Below are 20285 nucleotides of genomic sequence, written 5' to 3' on the forward strand. Positions count from 1 at the left end.
GCCTAGATGGATACTATTGCACTTAATACAATATTTTAAACATCCCTGAATTTAAGAAAATAAGAAATTCCAGATTTGAACAAAATACCAATTGTTTTAATGAATAAACATCCAGAACGAGCACCAAAATGGGGCAATCATTTCCTTCAGACCTTGTATTCCAGCATAGAGCAATTGACCGTTATTTTATAACACGATGGGCAATATTCCAGGTTATATCACAGTGACCTGTAAGTTTTGACCTGGCAAACATGCCTTCTATGCGTTCAGGGAATGACACACAATCAGTCAGATCACACATTGTAACCATCAGATCCTCCTTACTCATCTCATAAAACACACATGGCTTGCAAAGGAACTCTTTTGCCAAAGAATACCCATTGGGATTAGATACTGTAAAGACCAAATGTTTAATCTGCACGAATTGTCATATTACAACATGACTGCTCTATACGATTACACCCCTGGTACACAGTAGATTAAGTTCCCAGAAACCCATGCTGCTTACAAGAGATGGCTTAATGGGTCAGGTAATCAGGCAAGGTTGATGGTTGGTTGACAATCATTCCCTGACAATGTAGATCATCACTAGTCTGTGGCAAGAGACTAGTTATAATCTAAGTGGTCAAATAAGCTCAGTTATAAGAGTTCATAGAAGTATATCTGACTAGTAGTCTCAAAAGCTTTTTGCACAGACTAAATCGTTATCCTAACATCAATCACTGGAGTCTGATCCAGAATCATCTATACTATTCACACTTTGCTAAGGATCAAATCATTGATTCAGCAGAAAACTATGATGTGGGGTCAAATTTGGTTTATATATCTAAGCCTATTGTAAACATGGATCCAAGTTTTCAGTATGTCACTGCATCTTGTGGATCCCATACCTGCTATTGACAGGTGTTGTGTACTTGTCGATGACCTGTGCCATGATTTGCAAAATGGGTTGCCATGAAAACCATTTTTATGGTTACACATGTATCAAGTGCATAAGGTTAGCTTAAAGTGACTGTTTTCTTAAAGATCAATATTTATCCAGTTTTAAATGGATACAATTTCAAATTATAAATGTATGTTTAAGTAAAGTTGCAAATTCTTGTGATCCTTAGCAAAGTGTGAGTAGTATATATCTGAAGCACAGCATTAAATTACAAAAACCACACCCTGGTCAGTACACAATTCCTGTCCGAGATGACCCACTCACCTTGTGTGAGTTACCCCGTTAGGAGGCACAGCAGCACTAGATGATTTAACTGGAGAAGCAGTGAAGATAAAGGGTTGCTGAACACAGGCAGGTGCAGTAGCAACAGACGCTTTGGGCTTATTCGTACCCATGTTCAGACTTTCATTTAAAGAAGTCTTAAGAAAGTCCGGTATAACATGCTTCTTCTCAGCACTATTGGTAACAATGACAGCAGGAACAGCCTGATTGCTGGTAGTCTGGATGGTCTGTGCATTCTGCAGCAGTTGAGCTGGAATATGAATGGGTTTGGCTGCAGTGGTCTGCAGCTGAGGAGGCTTGTTGTTGCCAGCTATGCTGATCTGAATGGTGTTCATCATTGGTGAAGCAGCAGTAGACTGTACCACGGACTGTTGCAGCAGCTGCTGATTCTGATGTTGGAGATGGGCCTGTTGCAGCTGTTGCAGCTGGAGTCGGATCTGTGACTCCTGGAGCTGCCTCTGCAGTTCCTCTATATGCTTCTGCTGCTGTCTCAGGATGTCCTCTTGGGTCACCTGCTGCTGAGCCTGAGCCGGGCACTGAGCCTGCTGTATCTGCTGCAGCTGTTGAAGCTGCTGCAGTTGCTGAAGCTGTACTTGGGTTTTCTGCAGCTGCTGAAGCTGTGCCTGTTGGATCTGCATTTGAACTGCAGGACTGAGAGTGGTAATAGTGTTAATACTCTGACCAGATTCACCTGGTACCTGGTCCACATCCATTGCCACCTCAGTGGACATTGCTGACACCACTGATGGTGGTCGTGACTGGTGGTCCACGGACATAGGTACCGAATTATGATTTTTTAACTGGCTTAATGTCACACCAGCAGTGGACACTTCCATTGAATCAGGAGACAGTGGAGTTAGGACACTTTCCATCATTGATGGTGAGGTCGGTGGAGAGTTGTTAATACTAGCTTCATCATTGGATGTTACTGACTGTACACTTAGAATGGCATTCACAGTCTGTATGGGTGGCGGTGAAACCACATTTGTGTCCTGAGGAGTTGGACTCTGTAGAGATATTGTCACAGTTGGTTTTGGTGAATTGGCCGGGCTCACTGCAACTGGAGCAGGAGAGACGGCCACTGGGGCTACTTCTGTGTATGGTTTTAACCTCTCAATGAGCTGTGGTTTGAGAACCAGACACAGGCAAGTTCCTCTTCTTCAGCTCTGCTTTTAGGTCAGCAACCTTTAACTCCTCTAGGTTTCCAGTCAGTTTTGGATGGGAGGCAGCCACAGCATTGATGGCAGCTGATTTACTGCTTGAATGTCTACTTGGAGGAGGATGGGATTGCACAACTGGTGATGGTGGTTGTGGGGAGGCTTGCTGTTGAATAATTTCTTGTTTAATCTGCGGCTGTTGTGGCTGCTGTGTTTGGAGGACAGTGGGAGCATGGATGACAGCCTGTGTCGTCTCAGTCTTGGGAACTGTGGACACCATCGGTGCTGTGACTACCATGCTGTTCGGGGGATTGCCTTGAGGCTGGAGTCCAACAGAGGCAGGAGGGAGCTGCCCTTCACCCAGCTTCTGTGATGGCAGGAGGAATGGCAGGTTCTTCTGCTGGAACTCAAGCTGCCATTGAAGGAACAGCTGCTGCTGCTGCAGCATGACATGGTAAGGAGTTTCATTGTTGTTGTTCTGTTGGGAACTCTGTTGGTTCTTAACAACGTTTGGTGGACCCTTGTACTCATGGAATTTGATAACTTTAGCTTTAGGTGCAGTCTTTGGCTTGGATTTCTTTGGTCTTGATTTATTGTTGCCATTGCTGCTGGAATTCCCATTTTTGGGTGATGTAACTGGGTGGCTGCTCAACACACTTGATGAAACCTTGGTGATGATAGGAGGTGGTGGCGGACTCTTCTGCATGGAGACCGGGAGTTCAGGAGGGGGAGGGGGCATGGAATTGGGGCTGCTGATGTCCGAGAAGCTGGAGTCATCCTGAGGGGGCGATGGCGCTCCATCACTGATGCTCTCTTCGTCAAACAAGAAGTGCTGGGGCTGCATGAGGATATCCTCATTCTCCCGTGTCTTATTGAAGGCAATTGATCCATCTGTAACATGATGACAAGCGTGAGTTTAAAATGTTTATCACATGTACACCTATACAATGTATGCAAGTGGTTATGATGAAATATACAATAGTATACGATGAATATGGACAGTATTACTGTTTTCTTTAAAATCACAGACAGAAAAAAAACAAATTTTCAACTTAGGTTGATCAAGAGGGTGTGACTTACTAAACCTGTCAAAATACAAGTAGAACACCTGATGTTACTCATAAAGCTGGCATGGTAAGATAATAAACTCCACATAATGAGCTAAAATTGCAATCTAATAAATACAAACAGGTATTTCAATTATGCAGCCATGATAAGACAAGTGGCTGCCAGGAATTTGGCATGCAGCCAATGGCTATTTCAACTACATCAAAATTGTATGTTCTCTCATGATCATTGCCTTTTGAAATTATACTAAAGTTGAAGAAAATTGAATTACTCTACATAAAACGTAACTATTTCTGGAGTGTTGAAAGAAGAAATATCTAGCCTTGTGTCGGCCTGTAAGAATGCAGTTACCTGGTTTATTCTGACAAAACATTAAACTGGTGTGGCAGGAAAGATAAGATTATCTTTACAACTCTGATAACAGGCTCCAGCAGAATTCAAAGATAGTTAGCAGTTTTTCCCTGCCATAGCTAGCAGTACATAAACATCAAGCCTATCTCTTCCAAAATTGAAAAGATGATCTACTCATTAACAACCTCTGCAGTAAGTCTAGCCATTATATCAGAAACCTGCTGATAACCCTACCACAGGCTTTGGTATGTACAGCAACAAGTTGAGTGCACAGATGTGTTCTTATGCAGAAGCCGAATAAACTCCTTAAGTTGACTCTAAACAAAATCCAACGACAATTGGTAACAAAATCCATCTTATCTGGAAATGCCTCTCCCTATCAGTTCCTTGTTTTTCATCACATGGGATGGCACTTCAACAGTCACAACTACGAGAGTGATGGTAAGTGGTGGTGAGTATCCTTGGCTGGAATTAATGGGGGTCTCAATACATGACATGGATAAATGGAAGCCTCATGACAACGAGATGCTGATCACAGATTACAACAAAATAAACAGCCTGGAATTCACTGTATCTGACTTGAAAACATGCCTGACAATTTCAACTATCTACAGCCGACAGGTTCCTTATCTGGAATGTGTTGTCTTCAGCCCTTCTTGCAAACATGTCCATGTTTCCTACCCTACGGTACCTCAAAACTAATGTTCCCCAATCCTGCCAAGTGTTGACTTCAACCCTTCTGACATGACCAGGTTGCCTACCCTGCCATGTTGCATACAGTAACTCCCCAAAGGTCCAAGTCCCCCAATCCTGCCAAGTGTTGTCTTCAACCCTTCTGACATGACCAGGTTGCCTACCCTGCCATGTTGCATACAGTAGCTCCCCAAAGGTCCAAGTCCCCCAATCCTGCCAAGTGTTGTCTTCAACCCTTCTGACATGACCAGGTTGCCTACCCTGCCATGTTGCATACAGTAGCTCCCCCAAGGTCCAAGTCCCCCAATCCTGCCAAGTGTTGTCTTCAACCCTTCTGACATGACCAGGTTGCCTACCCTGCCATGTTGCATACAGTAGCTCCCCCAAGGTCCAAGCTCCCTACCCAGCCAAGTGTTGTCTTCAACCCTTTTGACATGCCCAGGTTGCCTACAGTAAATCAACTAATGTCTTTGTCCCCCAATCCTGCCTTGTGTTGCCTTCAGCCCTTCTGACATGTCTAAAGTTCCCTATCCTGCCATGTTGCCTTCAGCCCTTCTGACATGTCTAAAGTTCCCTATCCTGCCATGTTGCCTTCAGCCCTTCTGACATGTCTAAAGTTCCCTATCCTGCCATGTTTCATACAGTACCTCCCCTGAGCTCCAGGTTGCCTACCCTGCCATGTGTTGCCTTCATCCCCCCTGGCATGTCCCGATTCCCTTCTTATTGATATGTCTACAGCCCACAGCAAGCACATCAGTCACCTTCATGCACCAACACACACAACCCAACATACATACCATGATAAAACTTCTCTCTGTTTTGATAACATGCTATTTTCTAACACTGCTTTCAACAGTATCATCACAGCTCTGAACCATTTACAAACACATTTTTCTTTGGGCTGATACGTTTTGTTCAAAATAAACTGAATTCCTTTTTGCATCAAACCATTATACACATCATTTGATGTATAATTACACAAATAAACAGCCTATATCTCAGAGGTATGACAAGTGTGTGTGTTCATTATTATCCCCTGATTTACCACATGAGTCATCACCAACAAACACGTAAGAAGTACGGAACCCGGGGATAGAAACAGTTGGAGATGAAGATACTGACTCCAGTAACACACAGAATTACACATCCCCATTCCAACCAAGTGCAGAAACATTTGCCCAGTTGGGCAAAGCCACAACATCGTTATCCACCATTAGGTGTCTACTGAACAATTATCCTCCATAGCACCTGTGGGATACGATCTCGTATTTTCCTTGTTCCCAAATGGCCTGTGTGACCCTCAACATGGATGAGCCCATCCAGTCTGATAAAGCTACTTATCTGTGCTTGAATAAATAATCCTTTAACTAGAACTCACATAAACTGGATCTGGTTGCCTATTGTTGTTTTTTAATGGCACCTGCTATTCTTGTTGTGTTCTTTTGCACTTTATAAAGTGGAAATGTCAGCATCACATTATAGGTAAATGTTACCGCTTCCTATAGTTTGTGTCAGAATCTGGAAATTGTAGACATTCGCTGAAGGGGTTACAAAACAAATCTAATGCTGATAAAAAATTGCGAAAACATCTGCAAAAATAGGAATATTTATGTCCTGGTGGTGAAGCGCTGCAATATCGTACTTCTACATTCGAAGGTCACGCACAAGACAAATAAATAACAATTCATGACAACAGAATGTATAGAACTGATCAAATTGTATAACATTTAACCTAATGGCATCTTCCACTTAATCTTCAGGAAAACCATCAACAACCGTGTTCTGTTAAGATGCTTAAACTACAGTTTCACTGGTTGAAGAATGAAACTAAATAATCATAGGCAGCGTCCAATCAGAACCCTGAGATTCAGGGCCCAGTTTGACAAAGCTATTGTAGGTATACGATTGTTGTACCTCCTATACTGTAACATAGACTTACTACAGTCGTATCACTACTACAGCTTTGTGAAACGGGGCCCTGTATAGTACTCACACCCACCAATGTAATGAGCAAAGCAAGCCAACAAATGAACACCAAAATGCACACCACCACTTTCCTTATTTGTGACTGCAAGTCCGTGCACTGTCTCAAAATGTAATGTAAACCTTTCCACCTGGGCTAACACTTACTCAAGACAACTTTTTTCTCAACAGAATCACAAAGCCAAATTTTTGAAAACTGACCATGAAATCAGCTATCAAGATGAGTAAACATAAAAGAATTATTTCGGGAAGGTTTCCGTCACGTTCAATAGCATAACCACGTATGTGGTATTTGTCAGAAACATGTGCTATATGTTATGCAAGCTTGGAGCCTAGATTGTGGTACCTTTAATGGCTTCCACAAGCTCTTCGCTTGTTTTCAATATGTTCCCTTCTACCAGTTCCAATGGCCCTGGTCGATTGGCAAGTTTGGTGTTGAGGCCATCAGTCAGACGAGCTTTTTTAAGCAATCTCTGTCTCTCATGCAACGATGGGTCAATTTTAGTGTCTGGAAAATAAGGAATCCAGTTAGTAAAATACCACACATGAAAACCAAATTGGAGAAAACATTCAAATTTCATTTTTCAAACGGAATTTGAAAAATAGAAAATAATGCATTTCTCACATAGTTAATAGTTATTGATTAATATAAGTTAGAGAGTGCAAAAAAATTTGCAAATATTTGTTTTAATTTTTAGACAAGCTGTTAGAAATTGTTTTGTCTCAAAATGTGTTAATGAATGCCAGCTAATACTGACAGCAGAGCTTACTATTTGGTTTTCACTAGAGTTGAATGGTTAATATGAAAATACATGCAAACAGAGCACTCATGAATAATTTTCTTTGTTAAAGAAAATATTTTTCGTATTCATTTTAGCCATGCTTTATATTTGAGATAATTCATATACTGCCCAGGACAATGTTCCACTCAGCAATCTTAGTGCTAGGACAATCGTAACTTGCTAAGTTGATCATGAGATAGGTTACTTACATCCACAAAGTAATCTGAACGTTAAGATGAGTGAGTATGGTTTTACGCCGCTTTTGGCAATATCCCAGCAATATCAATGCAGGGGACATAATGGGCTTCACACATTGTACCCATGTGGGGAATCGAACCCGGGCCTCGGCATGACGAGCTAACGCTTTAACCACTAGGATTCTCGAACACCAAACGTACTCATGACAATTGTAACACTAAGATTGCTTTGAAAAATGTGGACTAAAGCTGTTCATTAAAAATATCAGAGGTCATTACAATTTGAAGTAAACAGTATCATCTCCAAGAAGTGAAATGACAAGACATTAGAATTTCATAAAGAGATTACATCTTCATGACAAGCAATAATAAGGGCTTCATTAAACAGCAAGTCAATTTCAAACTGTCATTCCACACAACAAGCAATATCGTGCAATAAAAACATAGAGTTAATGTACAGCTTTGGAAACAACATGTTTATCTCAAGACATCATGTATACATTTCTTGTTTTTGGTGTTTTCTTGGTCAATACGCCAAGGATACAAGAGGCAAAAACAGATACTTAAAGACATATACTTTCATGTCAACATGTGTTTTGAGTTTTGAGATGTTTTTATTTTTTCCAAAATTAACAATTTCTTGCACAAAAATAGATGATCCAAATAAGCATATATGCAATAGAAGACAGCATATAGGCTATTAATTACGTATTTAACTGCAACAATTTTTGGAATGTTTATCGACACAATTAGTAAAACTAATCCCCTGTCCTTATAAGCATAAATGTGAATCTGTACCATTCACATCACATGCATGATCATGCAGAATTAGAAAGAATGAGTTTGGTTTTAAGCCATCTCTAGCAAGTAACAAGCAATATTACTCTGACAGTTGCTGCAGGGGAAGCATGACATGTGCCTCTCACATTGGAAACAATGTAGGCAAACCTGCACTTTCAGCATGGCAAGCGAACAGGTTTACCACTAGGCTGTCCCACCAAATCTTTCAAGTTACGACATGTGCACATTTATCCAATTCAAGTTTATAGTTGTATGATAATAGTACTGACTACAGTGCACCAAGATGGAAGCCCTACAACATTGTTATACCTCTAGATGTTCCAGCCAAATTCTTCATCTATCCACAATGATGAAGCTACAGTCTGTGACTGATGTGTTTGATTCTCTCAGAACCAGACCACCACTGCCCTAACAAGGCAGTCTCTTATGATAAGCATGCATTCAAGTACAACCATCATCACAGAATTGACTCTGTGGTGGGTAGAGTTGTCTGCCCATAGAGAGAAGGGTCAGTGGTTCAAGGTCACGTCAAAAAAGTGCACTTGCTGTGACTCTACCTGACATTTAGCATTATGGGGACTAAACGTTGACTGGTCGATGTTCAGAATCTGTATATTGTGTATCAACGAGTTATGTACTTCAGACTGCTGGAATGGCGTCTCAATGAGCTAGCATTAAAAGATCTTTGTCTGAACTAGCATAAGCAGCTACACATGCATGCAAGTCATATGTAAGTGATAGAATCTTGAAGACCATGTAAAAACCCATTATACCACCCACCTTATTAATCTATCTATCTAATAAACATTATGACTATCCTAAACATACGCTATCGTAGGGCTACAATCAGAACTAACATTCCAACTAACGTAAGTATATGTTAATGTATGGCTATAACTTTAACAATATGACTATACCAAGTCCATCTTATGATAAGACCATAATCAGGCATAACATTCTGACTATCGTAAGTACATGCTAATGTATGCCTTCAATCAGTCTTAACACTCCAGCTATCGTAAGTATGTTAATGTATGGCTATAATCAATCTCAACTTACTGACAATCGTAAGTATGTTAATGTATGCCTTTAATCAGTCTTAACATCTAGCTATTGTAAGTATGTTAATGTATGGCTGTAATCAATCTCAACTTACTGACTATCGTAAGTACATGTTAATGTGTGCCTTTAATCAGTCTTAACACTACAGCTATCGTAAGTATGTTAATGTATGGCTATAATCAATCTTAACATTCCAACTACAGTCAGTATATGTATGGATAAAATTTCAATCACAGTTTTAACATTCTGAATATTGAAAGCATATTCCAAAATGTGAGAAAAGTCACTGGCTTAGCATATAAAATTATGGGCATATCTTCACCATACTAAGTATATATAAATACACGAACATGATCACGGTTTTAGAATTAACTACTGTAAGTATTTGTTAAAGTTTAAGCATAATCACAGCAGTATTCTAACATTGCAGCTATCACCATAACACAAACTGTATCTAGAACGTATCTCAAAGCATGAGAATACCAACAGCTTCAGCGCTGGGACAATCAGAAGTCAATGTGTATCATGAGAAAAGTTTTATTCGTAAGATTGCTTTTGTTAAGTGAGGTCTATGACAAAATCTTTTAAATTATATCTGGTCCATGAGGCATTGCATTTACTCTTTGACTTGAAATACACACAACATGTAACATTTCTTCCAGTATTTTCTTCTGGAAAAGCTCAAAATTGTCTTCAAATAATTGAATAAATATGAGATAAAGGTGAAAACAAGGATATAATATACATATGAGAAAGACTGAACCCACCTTCTAGAATGTGTTGTTGAACAAGCAACTGTCGGTCAGGGCGAGACTGGATTTTGTGTTTTAATAGGTCTCCAGTCTGAAAATAACAATTGCAAAAACATTAGTTCACAGAGTTCAAAATATATCAGCTTAAAACAACAATGTTGAAAACAACTGAGAATGAGTTTCATAACTCTTGGGTTTAAATTCATTTAAATTAAATATTTTAAGATGTGATGTGAAATTTGGTTTAACATCGTGCTAGAGAATATTTCGCTCATATGACGACGTAAATATTTTAAGAAAGATGCATGAGTACAACTAAAGAAAAATCTGAGCAGACGCTGTATACGCTGTAGTCTGTCTCACAGTCCCTGAACCACATAATTTCCCCCTCTGCCAAGCCCTCTCTGCAACGCTGAAGCCCTAAATGAAGCAAGTCTAGATTTCCTCAGGAATCACCCATCTCACTGGGGCTCCTATTCAATTTAAAAGGAATTGCTTGTTTCTATCACAAGAGAGAGTAAGCTTGAGTCTATACACGCTGGAGGGACAAGTGTTACACATGCAGTGTTCTGCCACCCACTGGGACATGGGGAGATAGTATGTGTGCCAACAACCTGGAACTAATTACTCAGATAAAGCTGACACTTAATTAGTGATAACTGGTTTGATGTTGTTTACATTCAATCATTATAGATTCTATACTTGTCCCTGTCTGTTTTTCTCCACATCTTTGATGGAATTCACCAGACACTGTTGTGTTATTTTTGTGTTGTATGGTAACCCCACATATTCTCTTTGCATTTTAGTAGTGTTTTAAAAGCTTGGCCTTGTACCAATCACTTTACCAATTTCAATGAACCCAACACCAACTACCACCCCATCCACCTCCCTACCCACTTCACACATCATTCTCAATCCAGAGCCACATCACGCCCTATACTATACCACCACTACCACATATCCCACCTTAACACCAAATCAGTAAGTGAGTAAGTGAGCTTATTTTTTAGCCGCTTTTAGCAATATTCCAGCAATATCACAGCAGGGTACACCAGAAATGGGCTTCACACATTGTGCCCATGTGGAGAACTAAACCCGGGTCTTCGGCATGACGAGCGAAAGCCTTTACCACTAGGCTACCCCACCGCCCCAACACCACAGACCCACGAATACCACAAATCCTCTACCTATTATCACACTATCCCTACCCATTAACATAACCTCTACCCCTACAAACAAAACCACCCATATCTAATACTACCCAACTCTCCAGAAAGGGAAAGATTTTTAAAAGACCGCTACAACAAACCTTTTTTACAAGTTTATTTCTGTAAAAACCTGTTGACATATTTAGTATGCCATGTTTACTTGTGTTACAGACAACCTGATTGGTTTAACATAGAGATTAATCCGACACAGCTGAAAACTTGTGACTAGTAAACCAGTAACTGTAAGCCTGTGTTAGTAGGTGTCAGGAGGAGTGAGACAGTCTACCCAGTTGGCACCCAGGTAGTGATATAAGACCATCGATGGGTAGCAAGGCACCCTCTGCATCAATCACACTCCGGCACAGCGATGACTTAACATAACATCACTGCCACAGGCTAATTTGCATATCACGTGACCGGACTTTTCTCTTGTTTGTAATCAAACGCGCATATTCATAATAAGAAGAGACTGGACTCAGGAAAGCTTTTCAGCGCTCTCTTCATAATGTTTTACATTGTTACATATATATTCTAACTGCGACAGTTAGGTCTATGACAGTACATATTTAGATATCAAACTGGCTGCATCGTTTGCTCTCCGTCGGCATCGATGAGCACGTGGAGCCATACAACCTATGTAAACAAAGGATCGCTATGCAAATCGAAATAGTGTTACATGTTTTTGGATATTTTCTCAGTGAAACTAAACCATTCTTTTAAAGATGTTTAGTTAGATGTGTAGACTCGTCAAAAATAAAAGAGTAAAAGAAATCTGTTCATTATATTGAATGGACATTGCAAGATGTGACGAATCGTCACATTTTTCTGGCCTGTGGCAGAGGTACTATGCTGGCTTGCCGCGTGGAACTCTGGGTAGGAGAGTGTGCATCAATGTGACACAAACAGTGAAATGCGCCAAGAGGCATATACAAGATGCACTGTTGAAACCCAGGACAAAGATTCCTCTCCTCTCCAATGCTGCAGCATAGCTACATCACCTTCACCCTCTACTGCAACCAGTAGTGATCTACACCTGGGGACAGTGATACAGGCTATGCTCCGATAGCACATCAATACTACCGGTACCCACTGCTGCAACCAGCAGAGATGCACAGTTGTTACACCTAGGGACAGCGATACAAGCTCGCCTCTGATAGTACATCCACCCTACCCACTGCCGCAACCAGCAGAGATGCACAGTTGGGGACAGTGATACAAGCTCGCCTCTGACAGTACATCCACCCTACCCACTGCTGCAACCACCAGAGATGCATAGTTGTTACACCTGGGGGGCAGAGATACCAGCCCCTCTCTGCAACACTGGTAGACCATGACTGCCTGTTAGCTTGGCCTCAGGGAGCTCCAACAGTTGGCCCTCACATTCTCCATTACATCAGTATCTGTATTCAACTTCTGTCAGTCACAGAACATTTAGCCGGTATGAAAAATTAACCCTGACAGCAACATGGCATCAGCTGCTTCAGCTTTAGGCGTGATGTAACTTCATAGACACATACACCGCTGTAGGGCAAGGGGAGGGGGAGACATCCCTCGGGGCAAGTCCCATCCAATCTCACAAGTACCACAACACTCATTCCAGATGAGATACTACTCACTGGACTCCAATGGGATTGATCATGCCTGCTTCACAAAACCATGTTAGCCATGTCAAGCATAGACACACTTCAAACTCACATGGCATCAACATTAAGCATTTTAAAATCTTCTTCAGGTGTGTAGCCCTATTCAAGAGATAAATATCAAAAACTTGAAACCGACACTTGAAAAAAACATTTGAAATGCAAGTGGTAGCAACGTGTACAATGTTCCATCCTGAAACATTACAAGATGGCAGTGATATTCTTCTTCGCTTCCACACAATCTCATTTGGACTCTTCATATGACAGTTTATGTCTAGATAATCAAGCGTAGAAGTGCTTCCATAAGAACTGCTTTAGTTCCTTCAAGAGGTAGGTCAAGTCATCTAAGTGTTCGACTCATGACCACATGCTCTTGCAATGCAAAACATCTGCCTACACAAATACAGATCGTTCAAAATTATTCTTGGATAAACATGCACCTAATTTCTAAACAAATCGGGAGGGTTAAAGCATATCTTGGCATCAGAGAGCCCTTGGGTCCATGTTTCCAGCATATGTGTAATGCTGCGGAACATGAGCCTACTACTGTGATGGTATCATACCAAGCTTACTTCTATCAGGTATTAGGTTTACTACATGTATATTTACATTGCATCAAAAATATGTAATGGTGTTTTTCAACCTATGTAAAAAAATAACAAGGAAAAAAGAAAAGAATGATGCATTAACAAATGTAAATATTTATATTGCACAGAAAGATTTCCATTTTGTCTGAAGAGCACATTCAAGGGTACTGGATCACTGCATAGATATAGATGTACAACAGCTCTGATTCACATGTCCTTGGGCTTTCATCCGTTTCACATGTCCTTGGGCTTTCATCTGATTAACATGTAGTAGGGCACTGGTCTGAATCACATGTAGTAGGGTATTGGTCTGATTCCCATGTCCTAGTGCATTGGTCTGATTCACATGTATAGTAGGGCACTGGTCTGATTCACATTTAGTAGGGTATTGGTCTGATTCCCATGCCCTATAGCTCTGGTCTGATTCACATGTCCAAAGGACACTGGTCTGATTCACATTTAGTAGGGCACTGGTCTGATTCACATGCCCTATAGCACTGGTCTGACTCACATGTCCAAGAGCACTGGTCTAATTTGTGTGTACCAGATTTGGATCCACATGCACCACCATGTTAAAACACTCAGCTAGACAGTGAGCAGAGAACCACAGATATAAAACCATTTCACCAATACTTCAATGTTTTTCAGATTGGAATTACCTCCATAGCAACATCCAGACCATTTCAAAACACTTAAATATTTAACTACACTGCAAGGCTAATGAAACACATGTCTAAAGTAGCATTAGGATAGATTTTAACTTGGTTCAGGAGAAATGAGTTGGAAAATGCTCAATGTCACAAACCATGTAAGAAAAGGTAACAGGCTTCAGTTCCTTAAAAAACAAATCCATTCTTATTAACAAAACACATAAATTCTACACTGTGTTCTCAACATCTTTTCCCCTTCATGGCCTGGTTATAAGGTCAATGACCTATAACTGACCCTTGAAACTACTATCAGTTAATGTCAATCTGTGCAGCACCTAATCCTGGCAAACCTGCCCCCACTTTCATGCATAACTACCATCATACCAGCATGCCATAGGAGCATGTCCTCCCACTTGGGGTGAGACAGGCATATTATTTGTTCTGAACATACTACACATCCTTTGAACGATTTTTTGTGGTTGCAATACCTGGAAGGACTACTGTGTTTACAAAATTTAGTTGCAGAAATAACTGGTTGGAGTGAGTGAGTGAGTGAGTGAGTGAGTGAGTGAGTGAGTGAGTGAGTGAGTGAGTGAGTGAGAGAGAGAGTGAGAGTGAGTGAGTGAGTGGAGTGAGTGAGTGAGTGAGTGAGTGAGTGAGTGAGTGAGTGAGTGAGTGAGTGAGTGAGTGAGGTTTTATGCCGCTTTTAGCAATATTCCAGCAATATCACAGCGGGGACACCAGAAAATGTGCCCATGTGTGGAATTGAACCCAAATTGAATGCTTTAACCATTAGGCTACTGTACCATCCCACTCAGTGAAAGTGAGTAAGTGACTACAGCACAACTCATATCAGTCTGTAAATAGTCAAGTCTGGGAAAGTCAAACTAAGACAACATCCACAGGGAAGAGTAATGTCATGAGCCAGGTCATTGTGACCATGAATCCAAACTCCAGTCGTCTCATAATACAAGCATGTGAGAGCGAGTGAGTATGATTTTACACCACTTTTAGCAATATTCCAGCAATATCACAGCGGGGGACATCAGAAAAGGGCTTCACACATTGTACCCATGTGGGGAATCGAACCCATCTCTTTGGCATGACGAGCTAATGCTTGACCCACTAGGCTACCCCACCGCCCAGCATGTGAGAGACCAATTAAACTTAGCATTAGGGAAACTAATCATTTTCTCTATGTCACTCTAACTTACAAACTAATAGCATAAAAAAAACTCTTAAAGGGGGAAATTTAAAAACACTGTTTCCTGTTATTCCAATCATAAATTAAAACAATTTTCTATTTTTCTGAAGGTTTTGGAGTTTTAAAAAATCAAAGATTAATCAGTATTTGAAACTGCCTTCTACCCTTAAAATGCAGTCAGGGTTTTGAAAAACAATCTTGTTAAAGTTAAATGTTGGCAGGTAAGCAGGCATGTGAAAGTAATTAGTTACCTCTAATTAACCACAGCTTAATTAGATTTCAATAATTTCCAAAGTCATGCTTGAATGCTAAAGTAACATTAAATCAACAATTTTCAGATTTTCATGGCAATATGGAGATCCAGGTCAAAAAGGAAGTAAATGAATGTTGAAATCAAGTCTGCACTATGAAAAAAACATGGACAGAATTGCCCATCCATTACTTATGACAACTATTCTGCTCTCCTAAAAGTATTGACCATGTTTTCACCTACAAGTGTGTATGTATAGAATGCCAATCTCGAGTAGAACCAGGAAATGTATTTAATACATCACCTTTCACCCTCACCAAAGTCAAGTAGCATTATGGTTGGGAATCTCTACATTCACTTAAAGTAATGTCTGTAGTTCTGGCACATGCTGAACTAATGCCAAAAACAATTTGTTATCTTCCACTTGCATGCCACATAATGGCAGCGATAGTTCCGTGTGTTCTGGAGAACATCGCAGACAGAAGTTCTGACTTTCACTGCAGGAACAGCCTGCTGCATAATTTCACTGATCACTAACATGAAATTGAATTATAAAAGCATTACCATAATTGTGAGAGTGTGTTGGTCGCCTCTCGAAACACCTTATGACATTATAATGATAACTTGTATATCACATTTTTCAAAAACAGATTTCTTGTCTACTTTGATTTTGATAAAATCATTTTTAACTTAGAGAAAGAGTGGGTCTATCTTGACACAGGGTAATTATTATCTCATTTACTGTCAATAAACACATTTTCTGAAGAAAAAATACACTTTAATTACAAAAGCTCACTGAATGGTAATTTCACCAAGATAATCTGTGACCACAAATAAACAAGATATGGCCAGCTGTTACACTTAAAGATCCCCAGATAGGTTGAGATTCCAGTTCAGGTAGTCTACTGTCCGGGTAATCACTGAAATCATTGACTGGCACCAGATCTCCAAACAAATAGTTCCTGCTATTCCTCACTCCTGAAAAACAGTGTCCGAAGAAGGAGCAAACGGAAGGTGGGTGCGTGAACTTCAAAGGCTGAGCGACCATTTATTAAAGGTTGGTGTACACAGAGAAGTCACGCCACCTAATTAAGTGTGTGAACCTAAGGAGGTAGTGCCTTGGTATGTAAACTCCATTACTACAACCCCCGGTGGGACTGTCTACCTTACTCACATGCTGGATGATCTGCAAATTATCTCTATTATGCAATTATATGTTAAGAGTGTATGCACTTCCTAAATTAATACCAGCTTAAATGAAGCTAATGAGCATGTATCCATTGATTAAAGATGCAAAAACATGCTCTAATTTCATGACACATTCCCAGTAACATGCATTTTGTAATCTTAGAAGACATTCTTGGAATAATAACATGAACATTCCAGCTCTATCATGGCAGCCTGTATGTAACCAGGTCTTGGCAGACTAATCGTTGATGTTACAAACATAGTGGACCCTTTGAGTTATTAACTTAGTTTACTGTAGTATGAAGCCGGGTCTTTGGCATGACAAGCAAACACTTTAACCATTAGGCTACCCATCGCCCTGAACACAACATACAACTTCCAAGACAAATATTCAAACTTTGACTACTCAAGGTCAAGAAAGAGAAGAGTAACACGTGACCCAAATTCCTAATGAAGATATGATCACATAGTTGAAGTTCATTTTAAGCCAGGTATTTACTGACCATCCTGACAATTTTGAGCAACCAAAACTGACACAACTATTGATAATTATGGAAATTATAGAGAAAAAACCATTAACTTTTACAAAGTATAAGTCAAAGATATCGCTTAAATCTGATGATTGTGAGAGAAGAATCAAGAATTAAATCGACACATTGGAATCAAAATCTTGGATTATCATGGTTTCTCCATTACTTCTTGTACATAAACAGTTTCATGGAAGCAAACAAATTTGACTGAAAACATCATTATGCAATACATTATGTCCCTTCCTCGCTGCGGTATGCCAGAAAAATGACTCCCACTGACATGTACAGGGATCTGAGTTATTTCTTGTCAGTAACATTTGTAAATGCCATCTGGACAAGCCTCCCTCAACAAGCAGTCCACCAGGAGGTGTGTACCATGATGATAGCCAGTGATAGCAAACCAGAAGACGAAGAAGATGAGCCATATCCTGGCAAACCGGCTTTGCCTTTGTATTGTGTAGCTGCCTGTGCATGAGCCATGTTTTCACAGGTAGCCATATTTGTTGTGATATCACATCAGTCATATTCCACCAGATCTAGCAAGGATATTAAAGTTATCTCTCATCACAAAGCAATATGGACAAGCTCAATAAACAAACACCCGTGAACATTATTCAACATTTAGGGCCCATCTTTCCATTGAGTGCAGTAAACAAGAATCCCTGGTTAAAACAACCAGTGTTGACATTATACAGCTGTGAGAGGGCCAGGCTCAGACTACCACCTTCAAACGCAGGCTATGATACAAGTAGCTGTACAGTGCCATCCAAAACGGCCTCATCAGAGCAGATGCAAATTTGATGCCACAAGTGTGTTTAAAAGAATGCAGACCTGATTATTTATCTTAGAGCATTGACTCTGTGTTCCGTGAAGAAGAAACCAGGGATGCAGGTAGATGTAGCCCTGTCTCTGATGGTCACATTACTATCTGCCGGCATGGCCTCAATGCTCTCCATGTTTGTTTATCTTACGGCATGAATGTTGCAGTCTCCAACCGAGCACTTAGAAGCCCTGAATAAAGACCACACTGCAACCCCAACCTGTTCATGTTCGTGTCTATGTGCACTGACTTGACACTTCATGTGCTGACAATGCCCATGTGGCAGTCAGAAAAGTATGCTGTCAGCTAGTGCAGGGATAAAGGGTTAATGCAGCTGCATTTCATCACAGCACCTGTGCAACTGTCTGTTTCCATGGTAATGTTTTCCTGTAGTCAGGAAAGGGATTAAAGGAATGAATTTCAAGTAAGTGAGTTTCCATTTCCATAAATATTTTTTCCGTCTAGTTTCAAGAACGATATGAGATACTTATCACCTTGACGTGTGCCATGCTAATTTCCTGCTAGCTGTATCAATACAAACATACAAGCCTCTTGAAAACTTAATGGGCACCATTCCCTCCCCCCTCCTATAAAGGTGACAGGTTCAAGCTTCATTGCACTAAGCTGAGTTGGCAGTACCAATAAATGTATTTAATGCAGCTTTGACTTCAGAGAGTGTTCTAGCGCATGATAATGTAGGTGACAGCGTGTATCCTCCCACGCCTCATCAGCTGCTTGTGTGTATGTGCATGTTGGACGCTTCCTGATTAATGCTGAAGCTTACCTTTGCCCTTTCCAACTGCTTCCTCTGTTCAGCGTATGCAGGAGGGGTTTTCAGTGCTGTAACACAAAGTACAGCGTAAGTCACCACGCCATCAACAGCCTTTGGACATGGAACTCGATACTGTTACTCTGATTATAGACTTCGTACAACCTTCAGTTTGAAAGCATCACTCTCATATAAAAAGTAACAAACTGGACACTCATATCAAAGCTTTCACTCAAATAATTAATATGGGTCAATCTCATCGTAGCCCTTGTATAATGTTCATAACGCCTTTGTACAACATGGGTTCAATGCGATAAGTGCACTCATCGTAGCCTTCAAACAAGGTAATAAATAGGGGCACTCATTGCAGTCTTTGTCTAACAAGTAATTAAAATGAGACACTCTCATTATAACCTTCACACAACATGGAATCAGTATGGGGGATACTTATCATAGCCATTGTTTAACATGTAATTGCTAAGGGTCACTCTCAATGCAGCCCCTGCACAACATGCCTCACTCCAATAATAACTAATATTCAAGTTAAACCCGATCATCAATCTAATTGAAAAACAATCTTTCAGCACACAAAAAAACAATTTCAAATATATTATTTTTAAGTCATAACTAAATTGAAAGTTTATATACCCCATAGCCCCCATAGCCCAGAGAAGAATACGTAATATCACCCCAATCTGGACTTGTCAAGTCATTCTACACTACTGTTAGATTATTTTTTTTAGACCTTCTCCATGGTCCGGGGACTTCCCTCTCTGTATTTTCCCCACAAAACAAACAGCTTTCTAATCATAAGAAAATTAAACAGAAAGATCTGCCCCACCTGCAACAATAAATAAACAACACTTCTGAACTGATGTATCAGATCAGTGATGGAACTCAAAAAATAAATCATATAATAAATAAGTTGCAGTAAAATCATGTCCGACTTAGTATGTATCCCGTTTATCCCCGTAAATCTCTAACACCGTTTGGAATCAATTCTGCCTTGAACTTCAAGGGATGCTGAACCTTATCTTAGAAAAAGTGCTGAAGACACACATTATAATTGAGATCTCAATATCACCTAGAAGATAAATGTTATCTTGAATGCTTCTCCTTGCATTAGAAGAGGGTTTATTGAAGTGCAGGTGACCTGCAATATGGCTGGTTATACAGGTGTTGACATATAGATACTGCTTCCCATCACTGCTGAGAAGAAGCACAATAATAAGTATCCTTATCTCTTGCATGCCTCTCATTCAGGGTTGTAATCAGTGTTTTTCTGTCCCTAGATAATTAATGTCTGTTTTCGTTTCATCTCAAGCACTTGGAGTTCAAAGCTGCACTGAATTCCTGGTCCTCATCAGC

General features: G+C 40.3%; 1 protein-coding gene across 1 annotated transcript in view; it reads right to left on the reverse strand.

The window, feature by feature from the left end:
- The window catches only part of LOC124275068 (myocardin-related transcription factor A-like), a 62970-nt gene that overhangs the window by 11181 nt on the left and 31504 nt on the right, over nucleotides 1-20285 (reverse strand). The window contains 5 exon segments of the mRNA XM_046710541.1: nucleotides 1208-2355; nucleotides 2357-3273; nucleotides 6824-6985; nucleotides 10087-10162; nucleotides 18933-18988. Of these exon segments, the coding sequence (XP_046566497.1) occupies nucleotides 1208-2355; nucleotides 2357-3273; nucleotides 6824-6985; nucleotides 10087-10162; nucleotides 18933-18988 (2359 nt within the window).

Source organism: Haliotis rubra, unplaced genomic scaffold (genome assembly GCF_003918875.1).
Source record: "Haliotis rubra isolate DU_JTF1 unplaced genomic scaffold, ASM391887v1 Scf198, whole genome shotgun sequence".
Classification (NCBI taxonomy): Eukaryota; Metazoa; Mollusca; class Gastropoda; order Lepetellida; family Haliotidae; genus Haliotis; species Haliotis rubra.